We start from the raw sequence: 12,266 nt of genomic DNA, 5'->3' as shown, positions 1-12,266 counted from the left end.
AGTTAAGTAACTGCCTGGATTTCAGGCTATCATTTGGTGGAATATATCCATTCTTTGCCTTTTATTATTCATTTTATGGTGGAGTGGAACCAGCAGAGAAAAAGAACCATGAAAGTATGAAAATGAGCTTTTGTTTTGTTTTGTTTTTTTGCTGAGGAAGATTAGCCCTGAGCTAACATCTGTGCCAATCCTCCTCTATTTTTTTGTATGTGCACAGCATGGCTGGTGAGTGGAGTAGGTCCATGCCCAGGATCTGAACCTATGAACTTGGGCTGCTGAAGTGGAGCATGTGGAGCTTTAACCATGGGGCCAGGCCTTGAAGGTGAGATTTTTTACCTCATTCGGGGAATACCAATTTTGTATATGCAATAAGCAAAGCTCTGTAAATGAAATACTCCACAATCAAGGAGAGGGAAAAATATTGAGTGGATATTGCCTTTTAAGGTTCATCTGTATCATGATATTTTCATTACTTAGAAGGAAAGGATGGGGCCAGTCCAGTGGCGCAGTGGTAAAATGCACACGTTCCACTTCATTGGCCTGGGGTTTGTAGGTTCGGATCCCGGGTGTGGACACGGCACCGCTTGTAAAGCCAGGCTGTGGCAGGTGTCCCACATAAAAAGTAGAGGAAGATGGGCACAGATGTTAGCTCAGGGCCAGTCTTCCTCAGCAAAAAAGAGGAGGATTGGTAGTGGATGTTAGCTAGCTCAGGGCTAATCTTCCTCAAAAGAAAAAAACCCAAACATTAAAAATAGAAAGAACGCTTGGTCTCAGATAGGTTTTAAAATTTCCTCCTGAAATTCCATCTTTATCTTTGGTAACTCACCGAGGGGTCTAAAAAGAGTAGCATGATACTTTAGGTATGGATGACTGATATAATCCAGAGTCTTCGTAAATGGAATTTTTAAATGTTTTCTCTCAAAAGAAAAGTGAAATTATGGCACTTAGGCCATAGCACAAGTTAGTTAACTTCACTTTCTGTTTTGCATCATACACAATCAGGGATAAAACAATTTCTTAAGAAAAAATGGGGCATCTTTGTTATTGAACTATCATGGGTGTCTTCTTGGGATACTGGCTTGTTATATTTTTCTTTTTCGGGGCTGCCACAGGTCATTTCACTGATCTGCCCAGTGTTTCTCAGTTTGGACCACAGCTAATCAGAACTGGACAGCTAAAGAAAGAAAGAACACCTCAGAAGCATTTTTTGCTTTCAGTCAAGGTTCTCAGGAAGCTCCTGAGTCTCTCTCCTTTGGTTTTGTGTCTTACTAAAGCATTTTTTTCTATCATTTAAACTCAAGCCTAGATGTCGTCTTTCAACTTTCTCTTTATCAGTGACTCTACGCTTTTTGTATTTGTTTTTGACATTTAAAATACAATGTCTTATTTAGGTTATCTATACACGGCCCAATATCCCCCTTTTTCAAATTAAACGTTTTATTTTGAGATAATTGTAGATTCAGATACAGTTAGAAGAATAGAAGGAGGTCCTGTGTAGCCTTCACCCACTTTCCCTCGATGGTAACTCTAATACAATATCACAACTAGGATACTGGTATCGATACAGTCAAGGCACAGAACATTTCATCATCACAAGGATCCCTCGTGTTGCACTTTATAGCCACACCCACTTCCTTACCTCCCGCATTTCCTCCTTAAACCCCGGCAGCCACTAATATGTTCTCCATCTCTATAATTTTGTCATTTCAATAGTGCTATATAAATGGAATCATACAGTATGCAACCTTTTGGGACTGGCTTTTTTCACTGAGCATAACTGAAGATTCATCAAGGTCATTGCCTCTATCAACAGTCCATTCCTTTTTATTGCTGACTAATAGTCCACGATATGTACCCATCACAGTTTATTTACCCATTCACCTTGTTTGGGTTGAAACAAACCCTGGATTGCTTCCAGTTTTTGTCTATTATGAATAGCTTCTATAGGGGCTGGCCCCGTGGCCAAGTGGTTAAGTTTGCATGCTCCATTTCAGTGGCCCAGGGTTCACCCATTTGAATCCTGGGCGTGGACCTACACACCACTCACCAAGCCATGCTAGAATGACCTACAACTATGTACTGGGGTCTCGGGGAGGGAAAAAGAAAAAAAAAAAGAAAGAGGATGATTGGCAACAGATCTTAGCTCAGGGCTAATCTTCCTCAAAAAAAAAAAGATTTAGTTTCTATAAATATTTATGTACAGGTTTTTGTGTAAACACAAATCTTCATTTCTCCAAGATAAAGGCCCAGGAGTACAACTGCTGGAAATTATGGCAGTTACAGGTTTAGTTTTTTAAAAACTGCCAAACTGTTTTCCAGTGTGCTTGAGCCATGTTACATTCTCACCAGCAGTGCATGAGTGATCCGGTTTCTCTGCATCCTCGCCAGCATTTGATGTCATCACTGTTCTTTATTTTAGTCATTCCGATGTGTGTGGTGATAGCTCATGTTTTAATGTGCATTTCCCTGATAACTAATGATGTTGAACATCTTTTCATGTGTTTATTTGCCTTTTGTATATCCTTTTTGGTAAAATGTCTCTTCATGTCTTTTGCCCATTTTCAAAGTGTGCTGTTTGTGTTTTTACTACTGAGTTTTAAAAGTTTTTTATATATTCTAAATATTAGTCCTTTGTTGGATATATGGTATTAGTTTCCTAGGGCTGCCATAAAAATTACCATAAGCTCGGTGCCTTAAAATAACAAACTTTATTCTCACAGTCCTGGAGGATGGAAGCCTTGGAACAAGGTGTCAGCAGCACCATGCCTTCTCCAAAGGCTCCAGGGGACAGTCTTTGTGCCTATTCTCGCTTCTAGGTTCCGTTGACTCCAGGCTTCCTCAGCTTGTGGCAGGAGACTCTAACTTCTGCCTTCCTCTGTACACGGTCGTCTTCTCTTTGCATCTCTCTGTGTCCAAATCTCCCTCTCCAGTCATTAGATTTAAGGCCCACCCTCAATGTAGGGTGATTTCATCTTGAAATTCCTAACTAATTACATCTGCAAAGACGCCGTTTCCGAAGAAGGTTACATTCTGAGGTTCCAGGTGGACTTTGATTTGTCGGAGGCGGGCACTACTCAACTCACTACAAATGGTTTGCAAACATTTCCTCTCATGCTGTAGCTTGTCTTTTCATTCTCTTAAAAGAAACAAAAGTTTTGATTTTGATTTTGATCAATTTGTAAATGTTTCCTTCTTTGGATAGTGCTTTTGATGTCAAGTTTAGAAACTCTGATTTGCTTCCCCCTAGATAGTGAAAATTTTCTCCTATTTATTTTCTGGAAGTTTTCTAGTTTTAAGGTTTACATTTAAGTCTGTGTTCCATTTCAAGATAATTTCTGCATGTGATCTGAGTCTTAGGAATAGGTTCTTTGCATATTTTTTCACTTTTGCCTATGGATGTCCAAATGCCGCAGCACTGTTTGTTGAACAGATTATCTTTCCTCCATTGAATTGCTTTTGCACGTTTGTCAAAAAATCAGTTGGGTGTATTTATTTGGGACTATTTCTACATTCTCTGCTCTGTGCCCTTGTTCTAAGTGTCTATTCCTTTGCCAGAACCACACTATCTTGATTACTGCAGCTATATAATAAATCTTGAAATACTGTAGACTGATTCTTCCCAATTTACTGTTGTTTTTCAAATTTTCAAATTTTTTTTACTTATTCTGGTTCCTTTGCCTTTCCACATAGATTTTAGAATAATTTTGCTGTATGTCAAAAAATTCTTGCTGGAATTTTGATAGAAATATCATTAACCCTTTACATTTATTTGAGGAGAATTACATCTTTACTATGTTTGGTCTTTCAATTCACGAAGACAGTATGTGTTTCCATTTATTTAGATCTTCTCTAATTTCTTTCTTCAGTGTCGTGTAGTTTTCAGCATATAAGATCTGAACATGCTTTGTTAGATTTGTAATATATAAATATATGTAAATATTTCATATTTTTGAGGGATTATGAAAAGTATTGCATTTTTAATTTCGATGTCCACCTGTTCATTGCTAGTATATAGTAATATGACTGGCTTTGTATGTTTATATTGTATCCTGTGAGCTTGTTAGTTCTAGTTTGTGTGTGGGTTTTTCTACACATACAACGTTGTTATCTGTAAATAAGGTTGGCTTTATATCTTCCTTTCCAACCTGTCTGTATGCCTTTTATTTCCTTTTCTTGCCTTATTGCACTGGTTAAAACTTCAATCTTTTTTCTTTCTGTTTCTCAGACTTGATCATTCCCATGGTCTGACCTTAAGGTTCACTGATTCTTCTTCTGTCTGCTTAAATCTGCCATTGAATCCCTCTGGTGAGTTTTTCATTTCAGTGATTGTACTTTTTAGCTCCAGAATTTCTTGTTGGTTTCTTGTTTAGATTTTTACCTTTTTACTGATATTTTGTTCATACATCATTTTCTTGACTTTCTCCACATCCTCCTTCAGTTCTCTGAGCATCTTTAAGGCAGTTGTTTTAAGTCTTTGTCGATTACATCTGCCATCAGGTCTTTTTCAGGAACAATTTCTGTTGATTTATTTTTTTCCTTTGAATGGGCCATACTTTCCTGTTTCTTTGTATGCTTTGTAGTTTGTGTGTGTTTGTGTGTGTGTGTGTGTGTGTGTGTGTGTAAAACTGGACATTTGAATCTAGTAATGTGGTAACTCTGAAAATCAGATTCTTCCCCTTCCCTGGGTTTGCTATTTTCTGTTACTGTTTTTGTTTTTTCGATTAGTGTAGGCTGTCTCTGTGCCAAGGATCAATGTGAAGTGTAAACTTCAGGTCTTCTTAGGTCTTTTCTGAGATTTTCCCTGGGCATGTGTGGTCACTTTCTAATTTCTCCAAATATGCAATTGCTTTTGAAAGTCCTAGTCTTTATTGTCTGGCTCCCAAAAGGGGCAAAAGAAAAAAAATAGAGAGGGGGAAAAAAGGGTGCCAGTCCTTTAAATCCTCTGAAAGTCGCTTCCACCAAAGGGGGAGGGGCTTACAACAATGGGGAAGGTGCAACAACAGTGGCTGCCCACCTCTTCGTCTGCACCTCTGTGATCAGCCATCAGCCATCAGAGCACAGATCTCCAATATTTGGAGAACAAATATCAAAATATTAAGTTGATTCAGGTAGTGGCCCACTTATAGTCTGTTAAATAATCTACCACTTCTGATAACCGGTAAATATCTACAACTCTTTATTTTCAAGTATTCAGGGAAACTATGCTCAAGTAATGTTATCAAGAGGTTCTCACCTTTATTAGAGAATTTCCAGAATCTGAAAGGAAGATCATACCTGCCGTTGGCTTTACTTACTTAGGTGGCCTTCCTCACAAAGGTGACGTGTCTGTGTCCAGATAATCATGCCAATGATTGCCTCAAAAATTGGGGCAACACTGATTTTGTTGAACCTGCTTAGCATATTTCTGAGTCTCTTTACAACAACAAACTGAACTGAAGATATAAGGGATCCATTCTCTGAACACAAGTAGTGAGCATTTGAGAATGTCTTTATCAAGCAAGTCTTCTCAACTTTTCTTTAGCTTGGATATACCATTGCTGGGAAGGTTTTGAGCAATCATTTCTCAGTTTGACCCAGTCATATTCACTTCGCATTGCTTGGCCAGCAGGTGCTCCTGGCATCAATGACTTGACTGAAGGCTGCAGGGGACATATCCCTCCTCACATCAGGATTGAGGACACCTATGTTTACCTATAAGCGTAACTTTCATTTTGCCAAGTTTTATTATCAACATGCCAACAACTGTGGCCTGGTCTTTTCAAGACCCAGCATTCTGTCCCCAATCATTATTTAATTATAAGTAAGTGACTTAACCTCTCTGTTTGAGTTTTTGACAATTAAGAATACTAGAACATCACATTTATCTCCCAGGGCTTTTTGGTAAGGGTCAAAGAAATCACAGTACCTAAGAAATTGCCTTTAACCTACTCATTTCACAGGTGAGAAAACAGGTGTACAGAGGTCAAGGGAATTTTCTCTAAGGTCATAATATTGGCTGACGAAAAGCTAGAATAAGCACTCATTCTTCCCAATTCCCAAGCCAATACTCTGGTTTTGTACTGCAGGTAAAAGTATTTTGAAAAGTTTCAATATTACATGAGAAAAATGGTGAGAAAGCCCAGGCCAGAGAGCCCAGGCCTGGAATAATCCAGTCTCCACCGCTCTTCCCAGTCCCATCTCTTTTCCGGCCGTACACTCAGAGTACGCCTCAGTGTTCGGCTTCCCTCTTCAGAGGGAGGAGATCCAGGCTGGAGGCCACATGATGGGAAGGGGGTATAGTTGAGCCACTTAGGTGGCTCCCCGATCTGAGTTTTTAATTAGTATAATGCTCTCGTATTTGTGGTTAGTAAATATACCAATAAATCAAGTTACAAATAAGCTGAGACCTCTCCTCCAGGGAAACCTCTGATACCTGGAGAATCCAGAATCTTCATGACCCCTTCAGTCAAACATTCTGAAACCTGCCTTCAATGAATTCATCTAATCAAATTCACACATTTTTGGGATAACTTGGACTTCCTTAAATGGTGTTTGCTTGACACCATTTTATAGCAGTTTTCCCAGTTTACAGTAGCTTTCAATTTCTTCTTATTCAATATTCTCCTTACACATACAAGCAAGATGGGGCTGACAATAGTATTTACTTCATAAAGTTGTTGAGAGGATTCAATAACTCAACACAAAAAATGTTGGCATAGAGTAAGGGCACAAAAATGTTAAGGTTTGTGACTTTTTAGTGATATTAATGTTATTATTGTTTCATAGGAACTAAAGAGGGAGTGTTACCCCTGAATTAATCAACTGAGTTAAAGCTTGACTCCTTGTCTGTGCTCCAACCATTGTAATTCAGAGAATTGTAGTAGCCTCTTTGATTCTGTGATATAAATGGGTACAAGTGGTCAGGACAGAGAAGACATTGGAATCTTTAAAGGGTATGATTATCCTCACTTTATAGATGAAGAAGCAGAGGTTTAGGAGGGTGAATCTCAAGCCACAAAGCAATCCAATTCTCCTGATGCCCCCTGTAAGGTGTTCCTCATTCCCTCTACTGACATTGATGCATGAACATGGCGAGGAGATCTCAGTTTCCTCAACCCTTTACCTGTGTCCGAGCTCATGGGCAATTGTGAAAGCCAGAGGGAGTCCAGAGTCTTCATTGATGTTACAACTCCGGTGAGGCTGGCACATTCCCGACAGGTGGGACAGACCTAGGGTCTCACAGGGGCGGTTGACACCAGCACAGATGTCTTTTCTGAAAGTAGAGAACAGAGATGCATAGATGCCCAAAGACACAACTACAAAAACCCTCCTGGAAAAAAAACCTAGGTATTAATTTACATTCAATATAGCCTGTAAACTATGATTAAAAATTCTTTTAAGCCCATATGAATGTAGGGAGCAATTTTGAATTCACTAAGATTTTTCTGATTTTTACCTCTTGATTATTGAATCTCACTAACACCTAAAAGAAGAGGGAAAATATGGCAAATGCCCTACTTTGAGTTGCTTTTGCTCTTAATCTCAAGAGGCAAAATTATATTATTTGGCAAAAAAGAGAAGGATCTGATTGAAAATTGAAGCTAATTTGAACTTTTCAGTAGGGAAGGGACAACCAGCAGTGGCTAAGGTTTTTCAAATATAAAAGCACTTTTTGGTCTTTCTGAGGTCTGTACTGAAAACTCATTTGAGAACTTTTTCTCATTCATGAAAACAGCAATGGTCCCATCAAGCCATCCAGAGATCAAATCAATTGTCTCTCCAGTCCCACTACCCTAACAATATTGCATATGGGAGGGGATGTGTGGGCACACACACACACACACACACACACACACACTCACACACACAGAGGCATCTTTCTTCTTTTCACCAGGACCTCACTGTTTCCCTACCCTGGAAAAAGAAAGGAAAGCCCTTCCAGGATCCAACAAAATACTAGTTACAGCTTTTAAATATGAAAATGTGCTTCCATATCCTGGTAGCGATGGTTTCAATCACTGACAGGGATTGTGAAAGAGTCGTTAATTGGTCATGTGGCTTCCTTCAGTGCAGTAAGAGCTCTTTGCCAGGAATGACTGGTGCAAATGCCAACAAGCTTCTGAGCTTTAGTTAGCTGCAGACCTTCAACTCATGGGGTTTGTATGGGCACCATTTCTGGCGACAAATGGTCTGTTTTTTGTGTCCACCAAGCCATGAAAAATATCCAGGCTTTGAGAAACCCTGCAAGTTCTCAGTTCTCTAGGAGGCAGTGGCTGGGACATGGGATAGGAGAGAGCAGCTCCCATCTCAAAACATGCACGACGGACAGGAATCCTTACCCCCACTAACAGCAGTGGTTGCTATGTGGTTTCCTGTTGGAGAGCTAGATTGCATGGATCATACAGTGCAACCATTCTAAATAATTTCTGAGTCTGTAGGAGGACCAACTAAACATTTCCACCCCTACTGCAAGATGTGCTTGTTATTATTTCATTCAAAAAGTCTGGGTCTGCATGGAGCAGCTGAGAAAAGATGAATGGTGCTCATTGCAAATCCACCAAACTTCTCACACTGATAGTGCAGGAAATTAGATCCATTAAATAATTGTTTATTGAGTGCCTACTAAGTATCCAGAACCAAAGGGGGAAAAAATTGGGTAACCAAAGATTTGTAGGAATAAGGTTCTGGCAGGGAAGGAGCTTAAGTTCCCAAAAGTAGATCAGCTCCACCTCCACCATCCACTGGGGATAGTATAAGAGAAAAACCTTCGCATGCAGCAACTAGCCCTATTTCATGGAGTGTGTTCAAGCCAAATCCATCTTCTACTGAGCACAACTCTATTGAAAGCTCGGTTAAAGTGGATCTCAGCATAGTCCTCCAGAGGCAAAGCTCATCTTAAACGTCCCTCCCTTCCTGATCCTACCTACTTCTTCAGACCAGAGGTCCTCAACAGGGGGTGATTTTGCTCTCCACTCCCTCCTAGGGGGGCATTTGTCAATATCTGGAGACAGTTTTTGTTGTCACAACCTGGAGGAGGGTGCTACTGGCATCTCATGGATAGATGGCCAGTGATACTGTTAAATATACTGCAATGCACAGGACAGCCCCTCACAACAAAAAATAATAGGCCTGAGGCTGAGAAATCCTGCTTTAGAACTTGAAAGACTCTCCACTGTCCAGGAGCCGGTGAGATTCATCATACCTTGAAACCAGACTCCTGTTTTAAGGAAGAAAAATTATCATAATAAGAAAAAGAAGCAGAGCAGATCCTTCATATTCTTATTGGATAAGAGTCAAGAGTGTGGCCACTGTGGTCAAACTACTTAGATTTAAGTCCCAGCTGTACCTGTTAGCAATGAGATTTTGGGCAAGAGACATAACCAAGCCTCGGTTTCCCCAGGGTTGTCTGGGGATTAAATGGAACGACAATTGTCCTAACAGATGTAGCACAGTGTTTGGCCCAAATCAAACACTCCACAAATGCCAGTTATCATTAACATATTCATTGTTTCATGTGAGAATGAGAGGAGATGCTGCTTCTGCTTTCTGGAAAGAAAAGAAACAGAGCTGAGACACAGCTGCCAGGTGGCCAATGCTGGTCCCAGAATCCAGGGTTCTTCCCTAGAGACAGGTCCTGTCTGGACTGAAGTCTTCCCCTGGCTTTCTGCCCAGGTTCTTAGTACTCCCTGGATGCCTGCTGGCTTCCCAGAGCCCCTGTGCTTACATTCCACACCCACACCAACCTATTCCCCCAGGAGCTACTGATCAACCCAAGGTGTCTCTGGTCCTAACGAATCTAATGTAAGAGGTTTATGCCACAGACTTCTTTGGGAACATGTTTGCATTCAACCAAAGTTTGGACACTTTCACTCCAAAGAGTGATTCTGACGGTTGGAGTTTCAGGTCAGGATAAGGCAGACATGTGAGTGGGGTGGGGCTAATTATCATCCCTTGTAGGAATCCTATGCATTGGGATGATCCTGTCAAAGGGACAGATGATAGACAAAAATGTTCAGTGGCAGCCTGTCCTCCCCAAGGACAAACACACACCCAGGGCCTTCTAGCGCATGAGGTTCTCCATGGCTGAAGGGCCGGGCCAAGAGGCCTCTTCTACTGTACATTCCTGGATTTCTGTCTGTCTCTGAACCTGCATAGGAGTGCCCAGTGAGACCTGACTTTCCCCATTAAGGGAAGCTCTTCTTTTGTCTAGATTAAAATAGTGTCTGGTCTATTATAGATGTTCAATAAACATTTACTGAATCAGTGAGCAAACATAGCTTTCCAAGGGCCAGTGCTGATCAGGAAAGTTCCCTGGCTCTTCACAGCTGTGAGTTCTGGAAGGTTTGTTGGTTCTCATTAGCACCATAGGGTCTATCTGTAGTCAGAACAACACAGTAGCTTCATGAGGGCAAAAGGGAGAAAAGTGCAAGCTAACCACTCTGCCTATTTGGGGAGGACTGCTCCCCATATTCTGTCCTCAACATCAGTCAGGGATGGGTTACAAGGAGGACTGATTTATGTAGAGATGGTTGCATCTCTCTCAATTGGAGGAAAATTAAAAAATAAAATAAAATAAAAATAAAAGATCAGACATCCCATGGCTAAGAGTTACAAGAGAGTCTGGAAGATCTGCCAACAAATTTCCTGATTGTTTATAGAACCGCACGGAGAAGCCAATTTTAAAGATGAAATCATCATTGGGATGGGAAAGAGGCCTGTATTTCGCCAGCAGACACAATTTATTAACACAGAGAGTTTTGTCACATTTAGCAAGTTTGCTAACTGCCCTCTCACTCACATGGGAATTAGGAGTTGTCTAGATCATAGAAGCTGCCTTTAAAAATGACCAAGTGCAGCAAAGAGTAGTAAGAATCTCATGAGTTTGAATACCTAACAACCCTTTCACCTGCCACCCCTCCCTGCCTTGCAGCCCCTGGCTTCTACATAGTCTCTGGGGTACCTGGTGAGAAGGACGGCCACATCGTGATGAGCAGGGTTGAGGTCACTCTTGGGATTGATGCTCTTCTGCCACTTGCAGAAGCTGGACAGCGTCTTCTCTGCATGGTGAACTATTTTCAATCCTTGCTGGAGGAATAAGAGGAAGAGATTGCATGGGTGAGCTTACTGTGGTCAGGGCCCATCACATCAATCCCCAGAAGCAGCCTGGGGAGATGAGCTCCGAGTGTGTGCCTCAAACATTTAACAGGAATTTGGCAGAGGCTAACTGACTCCTCTGGGCTAACCCCCAGCTCTAAACACTATCGCTCTCATGACTTCCACTGAAAGAAGGAGAGAAATGATCACTGGGACAAGAAGCCTTTGAAGAAAAATTAAAAATGCATTAGCAAAGACCAACAGCTGTTTGAAGTTCTATTTCTAGTGGCTCTCTGCTTCCTAAGCCAATACAATTCCAAGGAGACATTTTTATTTCTAATGCAAAATGAGCAGATTTTCAACAAAACCTTCTTTCTCTCATAAGGTATCTTGCAAGCCTGGGATTGCACTGGATGTTTCCTTGCCCATGGTTTCCATCTTGGTTTGACATCTATGGATGAAGGACAGGGAGTGACGTAATCTTTCCAGGCTTATGACCAGTTAGGATCACTGGTTGTCTGACAACAATTAGGATGTTGTAGTAGATGCCCCTAGCCTGCAACTTCAAGGGCTCCATCTGGCCCAGAGTTACTATTGAGGATGGGAGAGGGCTTGTTCCAAATTAGCCGCATGAACACTTGTCAAATGGGGGAGAAGGAAAAAGGAATGATCAGCTCTAGAGGGACTCCAGTTTAATTTGAACTTCTAAAGGAGAAATTCTTTTCCTTTGCCCCATTTCTTTGGGGTCTCTCTATAGAGCCATCCACAGTACAGGGTGGATTCTACCTGAAGAATGACTACCTCCATTTACCTACTCTCATCTGAGTCTGTTACTCTGGGCTCGGCCCAAGAACTTCAGGTCAGTCTCTCCATCAAACTGTGAGCTTGCTTCTCTACTATTCTGTGTTTTGCTAAAGCTCACACCCATATCAAACAAGGCCTGAGAAACTGCAGTTGCCTGTTAGCAGCACTCCCAGGTCCCCTCACCCATGCTAATTAACCACCATAGACCACCTTCCTTTCATGACAACACAGAAAGGTGGCTCGTTGCTCATGAAAACTCACCAAACTGCTTAGCATAAAGAATTTAAATAGAAGGCGCAGACTTCATTTTTCAATAACCCTCATCAGTACATCATCCAGAAGAATGATGTATGGTGGAGGAGAAGAAGGAGTTCTGAGGGATTAGCTGG

At 41.1% G+C, this 12,266-nt stretch overlaps 1 protein-coding gene across 1 annotated transcript in view; it reads right to left on the bottom strand.

The window, feature by feature from the left end:
* Positions 1-12,266, bottom strand: part of ADAMTS12 (ADAM metallopeptidase with thrombospondin type 1 motif 12) — a 315,216-nt gene that overhangs the window by 114,481 nt on the left and 188,469 nt on the right. The window contains 2 exon segments of the mRNA XM_070587073.1: positions 7,103-7,252; positions 10,940-11,064. Of these exon segments, the coding sequence (XP_070443174.1) occupies positions 7,103-7,252; positions 10,940-11,064 (275 nt within the window).

Source organism: Equus przewalskii, chromosome 20 (genome assembly GCF_037783145.1).
Source record: "Equus przewalskii isolate Varuska chromosome 20, EquPr2, whole genome shotgun sequence".
Taxonomy (NCBI): domain Eukaryota; kingdom Metazoa; phylum Chordata; class Mammalia; order Perissodactyla; family Equidae; genus Equus; species Equus przewalskii.
The sequence above is the reverse complement of the archived record's forward strand: the minus strand, read 5'-3'. Positions and strand labels throughout refer to the sequence as shown.